General features: G+C 43.9%; 1 protein-coding gene across 1 annotated transcript; it reads right to left on the bottom strand.

The window, feature by feature from the left end:
• Positions 1–376: 376 nt before the first annotated feature.
• Positions 377–11141, bottom strand: GGCT (gamma-glutamylcyclotransferase). The gene is made up of 4 exons (XM_069007418.1): positions 10958–11141; positions 7012–7157; positions 3757–3892; positions 377–1854 (listed from the first exon to the last, which is right to left on the bottom strand). The coding sequence occupies exons 1-4, from the start codon at positions 11078–11080 to the stop codon at positions 1705–1707; spliced, it is 555 nt and encodes a 184-aa protein (XP_068863519.1). The 5' UTR covers positions 11081–11141; the 3' UTR covers positions 377–1704.
• Between the last annotated feature and the right edge of the window lie 8034 nt (positions 11142–19175).

Raw genomic sequence — 19175 nt, 5'->3', positions numbered from 1 at the left:
AAACCCCGAAGGTGCAAGGTAATGGTAAGGCAAAAGAAGCGGTGCTGATGCAAAGGAGTGTGTTCATGCATAGTTTTGCACTCCTATTGACATTACATCTGTTAAAAAGCACAAATAGCCCATAGAGGCTTCAGCTGCATTCCCACATCACCAGTTTTCACTTACATAAGCAACACAGTCTGCCCAGAGAGGTCGTGGAGTCACCCTATCCAGAGACATTCCAAACCCACCTGGACGTGTTCCTGTGTCACCTGCTCGAGGTGACCCTGCCTTAGCAGGGTGTTGGACTGGATGATCTCCAGCGGTCCCTTCCAACCTTAAACAATCTGTGATTCTGTGATATTCTTGAAGAGTGCACATTGAACAGGCATAGAGGTTTGGTAATCAAGAGTTTTATTTACTCAAACTAGACAGTGCTAATACAGAAAGCACAATGTTTTACAGCAGTCACCGTACCCAGCTCTGAAAACAGGTATATTACAGCAGGACAGCACCTACACATACCTGGCAGGAGTTTATAGAGAACATTTTATAGAGAGGAGACATGGTCAGTCTGTTATTTTATCATTTATCTAAGCAGTCACACAGTGACATCAATTCTATCTTACACCCCTCTGTACATCAAGAGAAAAAAATACACTGTAGAGAAGATAAGCCAAATCTCAGTGATTTGACATCTCCCAGGTCATCAAACTTTCCTCATCCCCCATAGACTAACTGCAGGGGTTGCAAAATACCACGAAAATAAATACTCTCTATGTTACAAAAGCTTCCAGTTTTGCATTGGATTGTCAAAGTTGTGGGGAGAAAAAAACCCCAAAAAATACAAGAGGCCAAGTTCATTCATTTAGGGTTTACCAGACAAACAAAGCCACAGAATAAATGTGCTAGGATTCAAAGGAAACTTCCTGATTTCACTGAACATGAGACCAAGGCCTAGACAGGCAAACAAGCCAGTCAAAAAGGTAATTAAAAAACCCTTGGAAATATCAAACTAAAACGAATTCTTTAAAAATCTCTTTGTTGTAACTAACTAGTTCACCTATGACAATCACTAGACATTGAAAGGAGGAAGCTATGATGGTTTGAATAAGATGCTTTGCTGAATGTTGTCTTCATGCCTAGGCTGCCTTTGGGACTTACACTTAAAAACATGGAAGGAGTTAAAAAAATACTACATTTCTTTCTTTGTTAACTGTATAAACAGGAACGGGAACTCCACAGCATCAGATAGGCTGGGGTTTAAACCACTACGAGAAGTAGCAGAGAAAAAGGTTTACCCTTAGAGTTTTGAGTTTACTTTGCATCTAAAAAAATCTAGTTGTGTATACAACTTTTAAAAACAGAGGGCCTGATCCTGCAGCCCTTATTCCCCAGAAAGCAACAGGCACCAAAACTCATGAAGATGGCCTTTTCCTTTTAAAAGGGTCAGTAAACTGGACATGAAGCACAAATTCGCATGCAGCACTGCATGACAAGTTACAGAAAGATAATTTCTAAATCTGCAAAAACTTCAGCATGTACTCAAGCTATACATACAAAGAGAAGTTACCAATGTCACTGTGTCTTCAGACTGCAAATTATGTCTAATGGTTTACTGTAGATGCACAGCAAACTCATTGTTTCTTGATAAAGAAACTGCTGATCAGCAGTGAGAAGAGGTATCTAAATCAAGGTGAATGGCCAAGCAAATGCAGAGGTATTCTATGCAGAATTTATTTTCTCTCCTTTAATAGAAGCTTCAATCTCTTCCATGATTGGCACCGGTCCTGCATAGTTATTAGTTTCAATAGCTTCTAATTTCTCCTGATAATCAGCTGGCAAGCCATTCTGTTTTGCACCCATGCAGATAACCTATAATTAAAAGGGGGGAAAAAAAGGCCTTCAGTAATAGAAAGGACAGACTCCTCCAAATAATCACTTGAGTAGGAAGAACCATTTAAGTTACCAGAGAATTAATCTCAAACAGTGCTATTTGTACCTAAGGATACCCACAGGCTTCTGGGAGACCACTGAAGACCAGAACAGCATGAATAAAATTACTCTGAAAAGGCTTTTAACTACCCCTATGATTCTGATGTGTTACTAAAGTGCACAAGACTATAATTAAGCTGTTATTCAGTCATTCCATTCTTTCTTCCAGAGAGGATGATAACTTCAATAATATATGATGCTTCTCACTCAGGTGTGACAGTAAAGCTGGCTAAAGGTTTAAAAAGTAGTTATTTTTAAAATTAAGCTGTTGAAATCCAAAGGACAACAATGAGTACCTAGACAAGGTACAGGAGTAACAGAAACAGATACTTAGTGAAAAAGCACAGATTCCTGAGTTTGTTACTGCAGATTTCATTCCACATACAAAATAAATGGAAGTATTTGTGTGGAAGAAAAGATGTGACAGTGAGACGAAAAGAAGAAGTAGTAGGAACATGGCTTGAAGGAAACACCAGCAAGCTTGCATATAGAAATGAATATTCTTAATATGCTTTCATGCATTTAACAGCATGCACTTCAAGATGAGGTGTCTAGAAAGAATGAACTTTGCCACAAAAAGTACGTAACAGTAGATGGATGTAGTTCAATCACTGTGTGCTGATGCAGTCACCTTTTAAGTTTTTAGCTCTCCTGCCTGGTTAACTTAACAAAAAAAAAAAAAAAAGCTGAGGGCAGAGGAGAAGAACAAAACTAACAACTGCTCCTGACAGGACCAGGAGGGAACAATAAAGCTGCCAATAGTGGAGGTCTGCACTTACAGCATACCAATGAGAGCTGACACACAGCAGCAGACTACATATTAACTCCCTGAAAAGCCCTAAAGATCTGCCTTGCCACAAGGTGGGTTGGAAGGGAGGAGGTTTGTGGAATATCAGAGCCTGCTTTCTAAACAAGCCCTCTCTTCAGCAGTCCCACAGCAGCTGGCCTTAGCTGTGCTCCTGGAAGTCAATTCATAGGAGTGAGTTCCTCAGTTTGGAGAAGGCGGCACACTTGGGATTTAACAGCCCCACACCCAGTTTCTTTACTTCAGGGAGGAAAAGCCAGCTGCAGTGATGTCTGTGTAGCAGCACTAACAGCTGCACCACTCAGACACACCACCCCAGCCTGGGCCTGCACCAGATCTCACAAGCTAAGCAGGTCAGGCCTGCTGTGTGACTGCATCATGTGTCTCTACAGAGTCAGTGTTGCAGAACAGTGTTGAAACACTTCTGCCTCACCAGCCATCAAGGGGGAAACCTGCAGTGCTCGGCAATGCTGCTGGAGTCCTGTGATGTACTGATGATGCGTCTGGTAAAAGGCAGCAGGTGGACTCCTGTATTAAGTGACAGCAAGTACTTCCCAAAACAGTAAGGATAATCCACGTCCTTGAAACTACAAGTCAGGTGCTGTATTTTCCCCACAGAAGCCTCCCTCCATCCTTTTAGTGGAGTACATTAATTTTTCAAACAGAGAATTGCTGCATATATGTGAACAACATCCTCCAGAAATCCCTGTGCCAATCGTAGCTACTTCACAAGTTAAATAGAGGCTTCATGTAAGGCATAACTAAACCAAAAAAACTCAAACTGATTTAGTAGGCCTGTAAGAGCTATCAGTGTTCTGTGAGCATCATTACAGCAGTCCATTGCACAAGGACTGCTATAACTTTACAGTAGTCATGCCTTCCACCCACTGTAATTAAAGTGCTTATTAAATAGTTCAGAAGTACTGCATTATAAATTTCTGTACATTCTTCCAAAATTAAAGTGATGCAACACCTACCTTTTTGTACTGTGGAGAAGGAAGACCATGGACATAGTCCTTCATCTGGTAGCTTCGACAGGTCAGTACCTTTCCTGCTTGAGTGTGGACATTAACTTCTATTGGGACATAAATGCCATCCTCAACTCCCTCTTGCCTGTAAAAGACATGTATTCCTTTCATGTCAAATAACTGGTGCATCTTTCAAACCAACTGTGCAACTAAACATATGGATTTATTAAAACAGAATTCAAGGCAGGACACTGGTCTGTGCTGTTAATATACTTCAAGAAAAACAAATAAAGCAAAACATATTTCAGTACTTTTTGTGCAAACTTGTTTCATATTAAAAAATAAATTTCTAGAGAAGCAGCAGCATTCAGTTTTATCATTTCAGCTCTGGAAGAAATGATGACTCATGGTTAACTTGAAAAGTTAGAGAATATTCCTAAACTAATTACTGTGGAAGACAGGTAGTCTGAAAGAGAAACACAAGCAAGATCATCAGAATTACTGAGCCAGACACATGTTCATTAACTGCAACTGAGATAAAGAAACAATTGCAAAGTTTTATCTTGCCCATTGTGTTACATTTTAATAAGGGGAAACTTACACAACTTGTGCAATGCACTTTCCAGTGAATAATCCAAGACACCTTTTAACTTGCACAAGACATACACAGCAATTATGAGCTAGGTCAGGGCATAAAACAATTTTGTTTATCTTTTTATTAGCAAAGTCATGCTTAGAAAAAAACCCCTCAAAACCAAGGCTACTTATTGTCCTTAACCACTGGCATTTAGCCACCAATAAAAATCTGAGGAAATAATAAGAAGTAAACAAGAAGCTTAACCAATACAAGAGTCTTTATAACAAAATTAACTTTAGATGTACTTTAGTTACAAGTCATAACATGGTTTTAGCTCTGCTTGTCCAATATAAATTTGACAACTCATCTTTCTTCAAAGACTTGCTACCATTTCAAGTTATTTAATGTACATAATGTGGGCCATGCTAGGTGAGTAACTAGGTTAAGTGCAAGTACAGACTGGAAGCTAACTGCAGATTCAAGGCCAACAGACTACAAAATAAGTCATGTGGTTGTGTGAGAGCAAGAAAACTGCTTAGTAACATCCTCTGCTAGACTCTTTGAGGCAAAGTCATGATTTAGTCTGTAACTTAGAGATTTGTGAAGTACAGAGGACAAAAAAAACCCACAAAAGTGACTCTGAGACAGCAACAAAAATGAATTTGAAGCCGAAGAGTTCAGCCATCTAAGCAGCAGTTTCCCCTCCCATATTTGTTTTCTATAGATTACAGTGTTTTATTAGCATTTCAACTAATTACATGCAGCATCAATTACATATTCCCTCCTCCACTTCTGGATAAGAAAGCACAGACTACTTTACCCAGATTAGGAGGGATAAAAAAAAAGGAGGTGGGCCTTTTTTTTTTTTTTTTGATACATGGTAATTTCAGGAAATAACTTGGTTGAGAACCTACAAATATAGCAGCTTGCATGCAACCAAAGGATCTCAAGACCTTCAGTATGAACACCTGCAAGTTGGTTAGGAGCAATTCTTAGAAGAGCACTGTTGACTATCGTTATAAAAGCCAAGAACACATCCAATTTCCCTCCATTTCCAGTTCACGCCCATGGCATCAATAAGACAGCTGGGAAAAAGTAATCTGTAGTGCTAGTGTCCATGCTGCAGATTTTGGTGATGTTACAGCACTCAAGTTTCCAGCACCTTAACAAGCACTAAAGTTTACGCCAGGGATCTGCAATCCTACAGTATATTAACCGTAAATGCTATGTAAACACTTTTAGGAGTCAAAATACAAAATACTGTCCCCATGGAGGGGAAACACTGGGCTACTATCAAAAGCAGATGCTGTCAGACAGGATCATCATACTTAGTAAGTTTATGCTTCAGGAAAGCATGGTAAACCAGGAGATTTCAGTAAAGGTCAGCAGAAGGGGGTCAGGATGTTTAAGTGCTCCTGTAAGCAAGAGCAGGGGAACTCAGGAGATCATAAAGCAGGGACATGTGAAGCTGTCCCCAACCACAAGCATGCCAACTAGATGCCCTCTTGCTTGAGACTAACACTCCCAGCCAGGACAAGAGTGCTGAGAGTGCCCATTCCCGTAACACACTAACAGAATTTGGGCAACAGTTTCTGTTGTATTTCAGGTTCACCATTGGTAACGAAAGCACATTGGAAGCAAGTTTCACGACCAGGGGTTATAAGTACATATTTACACAGTGAAATTGCAACAGTACCAGAGGTAGGAGAACAGTGTTAAGGTAGTGCTTTCATTGCATTTACTATGCCCTGCTCCCTTGTCCTCACTAGCCCAGATTTCTACTGGAATTCACAGTGACAAACTGCTCTGAACAAACAATCCTTGTGTACCAGAAACACCATGCTGTGCAGGCACATCTCAAAAGCTGCAACAAGCACATGGCAGCAGACAAAGTTTTGGGGATGACATTCCAGGTCCTGTCTTAGACCCTGCAAAAAGTCATGCTATTCCTTGTTTTTTTTAACCAGGTGGTCTTTTAGACTTCAGCCTGGGAACAACTTGCTCAGAGTCCCTTGAACTTCTCTTAATTACCAGGCACAGGTAGAACATTCTATACCATGCATTGTAAAGGTGTAGTCAGGCTCTCCCATTCAAAGGGGGAAACAATAACACCCCAGCTCCCTGCCTGGATGTTCCTCAAGCTTACAAAAAGTTTAAATCCTTAGAAGAGAAGACATGTCAAATAACCTCCTCAAAAGGTCCCTTTGCCAGTATTAAAGATCTCTCTCCTGCAGTCTTGTCCTCATCCCTTCCTTTTCTGCTACAACTGGAGTCTACAGATGAATACAGACAGAAATTGATGTCAGTCTCAAAGGAAATTCTCCCTCAAGTAATGGGAAAAATGCAATAGAACAAATACATATTTTAGAATCTTGTAAGACACAGGAAATTGGGAAGACAGGTTAAAATAAAAAAAAAAGGAGCCTGACCAGTATATCAGCTTCAAATTAAGGTCCACAGATTGTTAAAACACCCCTAAAAGTAGCTTTAGCTTGAAAACAAGGTTATTTTAATCACAGAAGTGTCAGAAGTCAATACGCGTACTGTGAAATAGAATTCCTGTATTAAAATCAAAAGCATCTTCTTGATTCCAACACCAAAGCTTCCACACAGCTCTTTACCAAAAACTAATTACTTTTCAATCGCTCTCTAAAGTAGTAGAAGACAGCAAAAGTTAAGTCACCTACTTATCCAGCGAACTTAAATTGCAAGTGTTCATTTTCCACACTATTCCCCACACTTCGTCTCCAGGGCTCTGAGCAATGGTAGCTGTACCTCCATGCCAGACAGAACTTGTCCTGCCTTGATGATGGCCAAACTCGAGCTTAAAATCCTGCAAATGAAAGCAATGCAGAGAATCAATTTCCACTTAAGAGAAGGGCTGTTGGCTATTCTTGACATGAAAGGGGCAGCCAAAAGACAGTAGCACACGTAGCCAGTTGGAGACACAGAAGGAAGAGTAGAGAGGCAGGACCTGTTCCACCTCCCATCTCATGAGGGGCTGAAGTCAGCCATTTCCACCTTCCCTTAAGAAACAGCAGCCTCGGGACAAAGGGAATAGAGGTCGGGCAGAGAGCACTACTGATAAAAATCCTGGCCTGCAGAGACTGGATTGACATCCAAACCACATAGAAGTCTGGCCTAAGCAGCTGACAATTTCTAGCAGTGAGAAGAAAGTGGAGCACTCCCTTCTCAAGAATAGCACACATACCCAATTCTGCAGTGAGCACAGCACTGCTGAAGAAGTGTCAGCTTGCCTTTTGTCCAAGTAGGCAGTGACAGGATTGCTGATGTGCTTCCCACTGGACAATCTGAAGGGCCCTTGGCTGAGGTGTGCCACAAAGGAGGAAACTGGACTGGTGTGGTCTCATTCACCCCAAAAGATGTGCCTACCTGGTGCCAAGTCCTTAGCAGCTTTTTGTGATCTTATAAGACTTAAATGCTATATGCAGGATCCAGGAAAATAGTAAGGGTAAAGAAGTCTACAAGATGGTGAGCTTTGGGTCCCATCCTCATACACTGGTAAGACCACCCAACCATAAAAATACCATCCCTTGTATTTTACAATGTTTTGTGCCATCTCATCACTCATCTGGAACATTCTTGGGTATTTTTAAGTCAAGGTAGATGTCTCCTTCAGTGAGTTTATTCAGGTTTTTGCAAGTAGAAACATTCTTTTAGAAATAATGTATCACTTTTTCTTACAAGCAATATCAAATATTAGTATACATGAAAAAGACAATAATGAGTTATTGAATGTTATCAATGTAATTTCTCACCTGGCTCAATACACTCAGTATCCCCTCCTGCTTATTAACCAGTTTGTAGGTCCTTCCCTAGCACTACAGAATGGAAAAAAAACACCTCCCCAATCCAAAGCACCAAGATTTAAGAAAGACTACCTGCTTAACAACAACAAAAATAAAACCCAAACCTATGCAGCCCCACAGCTTTGCAAATTTCTTACGACCACACTCTTGAAGCTGTAATTTGGATTTGAAATATACACATGTACACATTAATATTCCCTCTGAGACACATCACTCTCTTCTAACACATCCTAATAGATATAGGAAAAAGGTTGCAAAAAAATGAAGCAGTTGGAGGCTTACACACAGAAAAACAGCACTTATCACAACACCAATCAATTTGTGTGTGCGTGCGTTGAGTGACAGCAGCCTGGCAAAGCCGCAGTTTACTCCATCAACAGAGTTATCTTCCTGCCCCATAAAATGTCCCCTATTAAACTAATTTCACTACAAAAAGGTTTACTTAGATGCACCAATTCATTTGCACAAAAGTCCAGTCAAGTCACAGACTGAAGTTACTGATGAGGATAAGTTATTGCAGGGCAGCCCCAAGGAAATACCTGGATGGAATCAAGTACTCTCACTGCAGTATCATTAAAAAAAAAAAAAAAATAAAAGGAACAAGAAAGGGAAAAAACCCACTGATTTTTACTTTATTCCTCCAGTTATATTTTCTTGGACCTGACCTGCACTGAATAGCTGCAAGGAGCTGTACAAAATCATCAGGCACCAGCCAAAAAGGGCAACAGAGATTACACAGAAACAGCAGAGTTAGCTCTGGTTCTGGAAGCAGGAAACTCTAAGTTATACCATGTGTTCAACTGCATCAGGCACTGCTGGGAAGATGGGAAAAAACACAGTAGATACTTTCTTGGCACAAGATATTGGTCTTTGGTCCTTCTTCTAAGTACCAGTGTAATATCCTTTCTGTGCATGTTACACATCCCATTTCTTAACAGCTTTTGGCTGAAGATTAACAAAGCTTTAAAAAGTAAAACTAGAGGGAAGTTTAGCTGAAGTTTAACTAAAGTTTTTACTTTAGGATCCAAAGCACTCCAGTTACAGGCCATTTCTCCTTTTTTTAAGTCCAAGTGGCACTATCTAAGAGCAATTAACAAGAATCAGCTCCAATCTTCCTGCAGTCCCTCACTCCCTAGCATCAGTGATTTTCCAGCTGGAAGCAAGGGAGTGAAGCCACCCGGTGTTGGCAGGGAACATAGCAATCGATCAAAGGCCAGCTAGAGAAGCCAGGGCTTGACTGCCTGCTCCTGAACAGCCAACCTGCAGTGGGACAAGAGGCGCTTACTGGGTAACCTGGAAATTGACCTGAGAGCTGGGAGAGCTGAAGAAGTTTGCTTTTATTCAGAGGTAAGCACACACTACTACTGCCCTTCTCCCTGCCTCCAAGGTCTGATCCTGCAAGGTGCTGGGCTCTCAGCATATTCAGTGGAGGGGTAGCTGTAAGTGCCTCATGATTTACAGGACCATGTCTCAGCTGCCAGGCTGATAGTCCCAAGACACACCAAGTATCCGACTATGGGGAGTTTATTAATGACAAGTTTTTGGAACTTCTCCATGCACTCTAACATAGATAATTTCCTGCCAGTTACCCCAAGAGAACCTTCAAGTCCTCTTTAAGTGGTATCAATTGATGCTCTGCTCCTCCAAGCATCCTTCCAGTTGCACAGATCTGTACATCAACAGCTTTAATGACCACAGGCTTGTGTTTCCAAGCCTACACTAAAGCCAAGCTGATAGAATGGTACTTAATAACCCAGGGAAGGAACTACCCTGTAGGGTGTATGGAGGTGTCAGCTGCAGATGTGCAGTGCTGGATGAAAGCTCCCATCTGCCCCTCACACAGTGCAGGGAGAGCTCCTCACCTGCACCCAGCATGGCCAAAAGGAAGGAAGGATTTTGACTTTTTTTTTTTAACAGAACATCACCCTTGTAAAACTGCTAGAAGCCTCCCTGATAAACCCAGCTGAGCACCTAGAATCATAGAATGGTTTGGTTTGGAAGGAACCTTAAAGATCATGTAGTTCCAACCCCTGTGGGCAGGGACACCTCTCATTAGACCAGGTTGCTCAGGGCCCCATCCAACCTGGTCTTGAACATTGCCAGGGATGGGGCATCCTCAACTTCGCTGGGCAACCTGTTCCAGTGCCTCACCACCCTCACGGTAAAGAATTTCTTCCTGCTACTTTCAAAGTCTGTAGTGCAGGGCCATGGGTCACGGCTGGCAGCCTGGACGGTTAAGCCCTGTCAGATAACCACGCAGCAGTGGGACTACCACAAACATTCCTTCGGCTGTGGGCAGCCCCAGCAGCGGGCCCTGGGTCAGAATCACAGGCTAGAGAGGGTTGGAAGCGACCTCCCGAGTTCTGTCCAGCCCCTCCTGCCAAGGCAGGGTCACCTCGAGCAGATTACACAGGAACACAGCCAGGAGGATTGGAGCTTTGGAATGTCTCCAGAGAGGGAGACTCCACAACCTCCCTTGGCAGCCTGTTCAGCGCTCTGCCACCCTCAATGTAAAGAAGCTCTCCCTCTTGCTGAGGTGAAACTTCTTCCGCTTTAGTTTACGCCCATCGCTCCTTGTCCTGTCACTGGGCACCACGGCAAAGAACCCGGCACCATCCTCTTGACGAGAGCCCCCCGCCTGATCCGTGCTGGGGCCTCCCCCGCGGGAGGGACGGACGGGCTGCGGCACCGGACCGCACGCAGCCGCGGGGACATGCGGCTCCTCGGGGACACTCAGGCTCCCTGGAGGACTCCCGGGCTTCCCCAGCCCCCCGCGGCCCCGCCAGCCGCCCCCCGCACGCACCTGCAGGCGCGCCAGGGCGCAGAGCGCGGCCGAGGGGTTGCGCAGCAGCAGCCGCTCCCGCAGCAGGTTGCTGCCGTACGCGTAGTACAGGAACCAGCAGCCGCCCTCGCCGCCCGGCTCCATCGGCTCGGCCCGGCCCGGCCCGGCCCCGCCGCTTTAAGGCCGCCCTGCCGCCCCGCCTTCCCCGCTGCTTCCGCCGGCGCGGAGCGGGGCCGTGACGCAGCAGCGGCGGGAGCGCCTCTGGAGCGCGTCATGCGGCTCCCGGAGCGGCAGTGACCTCCATCCAGCCGGGAGCGGGGAACAGCGCTGTCCTGGAGCCCCCGCGGCTGCCAAGGCTGCGGGGCTGAGGCGTACAAACCCAGCCATGAGCTCAGGGGCTCTGTCTGCCCATTCATCTGGCTTGGCTCATAACATCTAAGTGTCGATTTGAACAGCATGGAAAAGAACACAAGTTTTAGGAGGACACTTTCACCTGGTTCAACATCTACATGCACTTTGAATGAAAAATCATCACGATTGTTGAAACTCTTGAGTGTTGAGAAAAAACAGGTTGATTTTTGTGTGTGTGTGTAGAACATAAAAAGTTCCAATAATTTAAAAAGCATTATGAAAAGCTGGTTGGCTTTCTTTTTGAAGAATGTCATTTTGATGCAAAAGAGTAACAATTGCTCCATGCGTCATTATAATCCCTACATAAGATTTTTCTCTTTAGAAAGAAATGTTCACCTCAGCTCGCAAGGAACAGCTCAGAGAAAGCCCAAACAGGTAACACAGCACGCGCTAGTCCTGGAAAACCTGCCTATTCCAACATGTCAGCTGCTTCCCGAGGGGCATCCTCTGCGGGGAGGAACAGGCTGTCAGCAGGCAGGGCCTGCAGCCCCTGGTACTGAAATGAGCATCCTGGCCACCTCTGAGATAAACAGTGATGGTTTGTAAATACATTCCATGAGAAGCAAAGTAGAACAACTTTTCCCAGCTGGAAGCACTCAGAGCAGAGTAAGATGGGAATGTGCAAGAGTAAAAGGCGAGAAGATGCTGGTATGTGGGCAGGCAGAGCTGCACACCCATGCACGGAGGCACTTCCTCTCCTTCCCTGACATAAGCAGTGCTGGAACGGGACAGGAGGAGCCCTTTTTGCTGGCTGCTGAAGCAATACATACATATGTGTAACACAGCCATGGAAGGATGTAATTAACAATAGCATAACCATTGATGGTGAGATACCACTCATTAATGCAGTTAAAGTAGCCCTCAGTGCAAGTTGTCTTCCCAAGGAGAGGCAGCTGATGTAGGATTTAGCACAAGATCCCTGGCAGCACAGTGCCCAGCCTCTCTGGGCACATCCTCATCCTGCAATATCAAAGGGAAAACAGCTCCTTCCTTTAATAATATGAGCAGCACTTCATTCAAGTCCCTGCTTTAGTTTTCCCAACACAGGCGTTGGGAAAGACTGATTCATCTTAAAGCACATAAAGTGATAAAAATGATTCTGATCCTTCCTGACTAGTAGCTTTCTATTTTTAGGGATTATTTTTCTTATGTAGGAATGAGGTATTGTAAAGTGAGAGGGATTACACAGGTCATAGGATTATAGAGCAAAACTTCCTCACTCTCACTCCTTATGACAACCAGTAGCTGAGCCCATGTTTTGAAAATCTGCTTCTGGTATATGCTTTTAGTCCCTTTTCCCTAAGGACATGCAAACTCCATGAGAAGTTTCTCATCTTCTATCAGCTTCTGGACTGTTGCCTAACTTCAACCAGATAGCATGAGGTTTCAAAGATGACAGAATTTCTCCTGGTCTCAAGAAAAGAGTCAAGAGGGTGGCTGTGAGACAGCAGGGATCCCACAGGGGAGGCTTCCAGAGGGGCCTGTTAAGCCCCAGGGAGTAAGCCTGCTGGTGAACAGGTTTTCCAGCCTTGGTGTGTTTGGGCTTTATATGAGCTGTCACCTGCGAGCTGAGGTAGACATTTCTTTCTAAACAGAAAAAACTTATATAGGAATTGCAATGAAGCATGCAACAATTGTTATTCTTTAATCTCAAAATGACTCTCTAAAAAACCCCCAACCAACCTTTTGTAACAGTTTGTAAATTATTGAAACCTTTGACATTCTGCTCAAAAAAAGCCATTCTTTTTCTCAAAACTCAGAGTTTCAACAACAATTGTGATGATTTTTCATTCAAAAAGCATGTAGATTTTGAACAAGGTGAAAGTTTTCTCCTAAAGCTTTTGTTCTTTTCCATGCTGTTCAAATCAAGACTTCAATGTTATGAGCTAAGTCAGATGATTGACAAATGAGGAGACGGAGCCCCTGATCTCATGGCTGGGTTTGTACACCTGAAAGCCTTTGTTAGCAAAGGCATCTAGCAAAATTACAGTCAAATTTATGGAAAGAGAATCAGTTTAAAACACTGCCACTTGCAATTCTAAGTATTTCATCCTTCAAAAAGGCCTTTTCAGATTAAAATCTTTTGAGGTTTCCATTTTCTGCAGTCTGTGCCGAATACCAAGCCTATTCTCTTACCAAGGAACATGAGCCCATATTTCCAGGAGCATGCTTTTGGTATGCATGGTGTCTAGATGTAGCCTGATGCTAACTCAGATGCTATTTGAACTACCTAGGTAAACCTTAGATCTATTGTGATTATTTTTCTGAAACTGATTCAACCAGTTTGCACTTTGGGAGTTCATTTCTTCCCCAGCTGGCCAGTCTGATGGCAAGGCAGCACGAGAGGGAAGGAAATTTGCTCTGGAGTGAAAGCTTTTCAAGTCTTTCTGCTGATGTATGTCCAAATCATGACCAAATGGCTGTATGTGCATAGAGAAATACTTGGGCACTATGGGCAGACCTTGCTTGGAAACCAAGTTTAGAAGAGAAAGAACAGGGAGAAGGACCTTTCCTGTAGCAATTTGAGTAGAAACCTGCCAGGCTTTGGTGGTGCTACCAGATTTCACGCTTCTGCTGCTTCATGACCTTTTCAGGTGAAAATTAACTCTCCAAGAGAGGAGTGTGTTAAATGAAATCCTGAGGGGGGAGGGGGGCTTGAGTTAAATCAGTTCTAGGTGATCTCCAGAGCAGCTGACATGAGACCTGTGTTAACCTGTTTGAAGCCCCAAACAATTTGGAAGCATTGTTTCCCCTTGCATGTTGCTACAAAACCTGCGCAGAGTAAGCAGTCAGGAGTATGCCTCCTGTTCGGGACCTTCCCAAACATGGGCGAAAGCTCTGGATATCCACAGCTATTTCTGCATTGTCTGTGGAGGAGATCAACAGGGTTATTTATGCAAAGAAAGCAGAAATTTGTTTCCGTCTGGTTTTTTGCCTAGATGCAATATATTCCTGAGCATATCCTACTTAGGCTTTAGAGGGGAGAAAAAGAAAATTAGGAGGAAATAAGGAATTAGGGGGAAAATGAGACGTAGTGGGGTAAGTTAAACCTGCTCAAATGTCTGCCAGCCACTCAACATGCCTCCCCATCACTCCCTTTACACCCCATGGTTGTCATAGCATGAGCCATAATTGATATTGAAGACAGAAGAGAACGTGGAGGAATAATAAGGACAACTGATGTAAATGAACTGTGTCCTCCCCGCAGCTTTTCACTCCTCCCTCAGGAGCCCTAGTAGGATGTGCTCTGCAATTAGTATTTCATCGAAATGATACCTTTTTGCTGCAAGATGGTTACAGCTGGTGGAGGCTTCTTAATACAGTGTGCAAGGTCTGGGGGTCTGCAGAGATTTCATGTTCATGCAGATGAATGCAAATGATTTTACAAGGTGTCATGATGTTGCTGTGCTTGTTCCTTCCCTACAATACAGGCACCATGCTGTCCTGCAGAAACCCAGCTTCTTTCCCTGCCCTGCTTGACAGAATAGCCACTAAACCATGGGTCTTGTGCCTTGGCCCCACTGACAACCAGGAGGAATATCCGTCATTCATTCTGCAATTCTGTTTTCACACATTTCCACAAATAGTGCAGTCATTTAGGAGAGGAACTGTTAAAATGGCTGGGTCTGTGCATGTATCCACCTGCCTTTTTGTTCTGGTTCTGCCTGATGCCAGTGTGAGTTTTGGACCCATCCAGAGGCAGTCCCAAGCTCTCCCTGGCTGCTGCACACTTGGTGTGGTTCTAGGATTTCACCATGTGGTTGGGGCCATCTGAGGTCTACAGCTACTTGCATGTGTGACTTCAGCAACTGGTTAATAAATCTTGCCAAATAAGTCTTGTTTCAAAGGAAGAATGCTGCATTGTACTGCAGAGACTGTACCTGGCACCCAATGTTTTTATCTTGTGTATGAATGTACAGTGGGAACAACTTAATAGTGGGAACAAGAAGAAAAATCCCTGTGTGTCAGAAAAAGAGGTTGACCCCGATCATCTTTGTGGAAGTACATTCCAAATCTGTCATTTTCTCCTAGGACCTAGTGTTTAACCTCCCTCATTGTAAAGCTCTTCTGAATGATAGCAGTTCTCTACTGATACGACACAAATGGTTACAGGAGATTTACTCAAAATAGTTTCCCTTGATACTGAAATCCCTTCGTTTGCTGTGTCAAGAGGATTTGTCGGTGTGATGTTTTCTGTGTCCTGTTGTCTCAGGGTGCATTATCTTCTCTCACAACAGAAGTGATGGCTCCTTCCAGAGGAGCAGTTCACATTGCCATCTGCCTCTGGCAGGGACTTGTGTCTCACCAAATACCAAACAGGTTTTCTCTCAAGTCTGTCAAGTACTCGAGCCTTTTTTCCCCATGAAAGTTATGACTATCAAATGCAGACCAGTAGATGAAAGGCCTGTATCCTTTCTTTAGGCAGCTGCTGCCTAAACGCTGTCTTTAGGCAGCTTTGCTATTTAGTGTCATTTTTACAATGTGCTGCTGGTTTGTGTTTTTTTAAATTATCTTTAATACTTAGTATTATTTACAGGTTAGTGTTCATTTGCTTTCTTCCCATCCTCTTATCTTCTGCAGGCTGAGGGCACTCTTGGTTATTTCTCCTTTTATTCTCTTTCAAAACAGAAAAATTATCAAATAAAGTCAGTTCCAGATGGTGTTTTCCAGTCCTGTATTAACCCTATGGCTTTATTTGAACCCTGCAGTGTATTTCACACAAAGTTAATACTTCTCCTTTTGTACTGCCATGTCTGTAACCATTCCTGTGCTGCAAACCTTCAGCCTGCAAAAGGCATCACATGCTCCAGCCACGATGCAGGAACGTGTCTCATAGCCACATCCTTTTCCAGGAGCAACACCACTGAACTTCTTGAACTCTGAGGGCAGCTATGGCCTGCGAGATGTTGGGATGGAGAAAGGCAGTAGTATTTCCCTGTTTGTAAGAGCAGTGCTAGAACAGTTGCAAGAGCATGTGACATGGATGTCAAAACAGGCCCTGGTTGTACTGTTCCTCCTAGTTCTGCACAGACCTCACAAAACACGGTACAGATCCCCACCGAGTGATTCTGGACAGAAATGTAACAATTACTGGTAAATCTAATTCAGTCCTCCACTGGGCTGGTGGCCTGTGTGGATGCTTTTGTTGTGGAATAAAGGCAGCACTGTTTTTTCACTTGTTTTAAACTCATTTTACCATGACATAAGCTAAACCAGAAAAATCCCTGTGTGTCAGAAAAAGGGGTTGACCCTGAGCATTGCATTGGTGTGACAACAGCAGTCTGAGCTCATGCTGTGGCTTGCCATTGCTGTGCTCCTCTGTGTAAGCAGATCTTTGAACCAGCAACAAGACCTGTCCAGCTCAGCTGCACAGAACTTGGCTGTGTTTGGGGGGTTGGCAGTGTTTTTCTCCCTTCCTCACTTGTTGGAGCAAGTCCAGAGAGGGACCACTAAGCTGATGACAGGAACAGAGCACCTCTTATATGAGAAAATGTTAAAAGAATTGGGATTGTTCATCTTGGAGAAGAGAATACTCTGGGGTGGCCTAATTGTGGTGTTCCAGTAGCTGAAGAGAGCTGACAAGAAAGACGGAGAAAAACTTTATACAAGGGCATGTAGTGACAGGACAAGGGGGATTTGGGTTAGGGTTAGCTTAGAAATTAGTAAGAAATTCTTTACTGTGAGGGTGATGAAGCACTGGACAGGTTGCTCAGAGAAGCTGTGGATGCCCCATCCCTGGGATTGTTCGATGCCAGGTTGGATGGTGCTTGAAGCAACCTGGTGTAGAGGAACGTGTCCCTGTTCGTGGCAGGGGATTGGAACTAGAGGATCTTTTAGGTCCCTTCCAACCTAAACCATTCTATGATTTTGTGATGATGATGATATGATGGAAAACAAGGAGGGGGAGAGAGCAGGCTGGGAGCAAGCTCTGTATTTCTGCAGAAGATGGGGCAAGAATATTAATGCTCCTCTGCCATCTATGGGCACATCTCAAGGAGAAGCTTTGTCCCTCAAAGCTGTTTTTCTTTTCATCTTGCACTTCTACACTGTTGCCTTTTAATGACAGTATTCTTAGCACTTGTTCCCAGTGATTGAGCACTTTTCCTACCACCTCTCTCCCTCTCCCCTAATTTTTCTATTTCTTCCACAGCCTCTGCCCTTGCATCAGGGATTCAACCATTGGGTTAGAACAGGAGAAAACACTTGCTGGTGGGAAGGGTGCTGGAACTTTGTTGCTTTCTTCATCAGATGGACCTTCCAGGATACATCTGAGATACATCATGTACTACAACATTTTTGTTACCTTGAGGGTGTCTTGGGTTAAAAAGCCAAAGAAGCCATCCTCAGGCTGTACCTGCAGATCCCACTCTTCATTAAAATTGATAGCAGTGTTCACATAAAGTCACCTTTTCTCCAGTAGCTGCCTGTGCTGGAGCAGTGCCAGACAGGTGGACATCCCTCTCTGAGTGCAGTTATGGTGCTTGGGAAGGTGACCCTGGCCCGTAGCAAAGCCAGCCCCGGTGGCTTCCACATTGTGGCAGTTGCTGTATGGTTGCCTCATCTTTGCTGTTATAATTTCTTTGCAGAACAACTGCTATGGAGGGATGGATTTTGTTTCATGCAGTCCCAGACCTTGTAGTCTGTTTTCCTAAGGAAGTGCAGCTCATGCTATCACACCGTGTGCCCACACCAGTGTGTGCATCCTTCACTGCCCGTCCTGGTGACTGCTGAACACATTGGGAAACTCCTTCCAAGCAGAGATGTACTGATCTCTGAGACTGTGTGTTCCTGTGAGTTTTAGGAAAGGTGCAGCTGGGGAAAAAAATAAGTCTATAACAGGGAAAGGCAGCAGTTTGAGTAAGCTGCTCTTAGGCAGCAAAGACACTGCCCAGGAGAGAGAGAGGGGCCCAGCTACATAAAAACTTGCAATAGGAGTTTGTTTGTCAGAAGTGAAGGGACATACAATCCATCATAATCTGATCTCTAATGAAGCACTCACACTTCAGTCATACAAAAATCACTCAGCCACAAGACCTGAATTCAGTGGAAACAGGTTGTCTTAGGTTCAGTGCTTTGTATGGGCTTGTTTTTCTGTTCATCTCTCAGAGCCCTTCTGAACCAAAAATTCAGCTTGCCAGACAAGTTAACAATATCAGGAGCAGCCTTGGCAGAAGTTCTGCCTCGGAGCACATCTATTATTCACAGGGTTTGCAGAGTGCAGGGATATACAGAAGTCATGTCCTGCCGAGGCACAGAATGTCTCAATGACAGACAGAAGGAGAATAACAATATTTTCTTCCAAGGCACATGTGGCCCTGAGCATCTCTAGGGATGTGCATTTTGTAGCTGATTGGAAACAGACATATTTTATTTCTGCCTGCATAGAAAGCCCTGAACTTTTTTTTGAGAAGCTAGGAAAAAAAACCCCAACGTTTTCAGCAAGCTAGGACAGGTCCTCATTCCTTCCTTTCCACTCACAGGAGCATAATGAGTGCACAGGGAGGCCCGTGCAGTGGGTGTGTTGCAACAACTGTTGTCAATTGGCACTACTTGAATGACAAGGGGCGTTGGAAAATAATGAGTTACAGGACTAATTGCAGCCAGCGGTTGTCACTGATCTAGTTAATCAGGACTGCTTTATACCAAGTGCTCCTCCATCATTTTCATTCTACCAAGCATTAAAAAAAAAATAGTAATAAAAAAAATCCTTCTGGCTAGTGCGAGGGCGATGTGACCACCAGGTGCCACTCTCGCTCCACGGGGAATACGGGGAGACTGTAACGCTGGCGAAGCCAAATCGGGCAGCCATCACTCGTTGTGTCAGTCT

Source organism: Aphelocoma coerulescens, chromosome 2 (genome assembly GCF_041296385.1).
Source record: "Aphelocoma coerulescens isolate FSJ_1873_10779 chromosome 2, UR_Acoe_1.0, whole genome shotgun sequence".
Lineage (NCBI taxonomy): Eukaryota > Metazoa > Chordata > Aves > Passeriformes > Corvidae > Aphelocoma > Aphelocoma coerulescens.
The sequence above is the reverse complement of the archived record's forward strand: the minus strand, read 5'-3'. Positions and strand labels throughout refer to the sequence as shown.

Bases quoted from the DNA above. Each gene is read 5' to 3' on its own strand.
- GGCT (XM_069007418.1), bottom strand. From the start codon at position 11,080: ATGGAGCCGGGCGGCGAGGGCGGCTGCTGGTTCCTGTACTACGCGTAC. The intron at 7,158-10,957 runs GTGCGTGCGGGG...TTTCATTTGCAG, and splicing joins GCGCCCTGGCGCGCCTGCAG to GATTTTAAGCTCGAGTTTGG. The intron at 3,893-7,011 runs GTAGGTGACTTA...TGTCTTTTACAG, and splicing joins AATTTAAGTTCGCTGGATAA to GCAAGAGGGAGTTGAGGATG.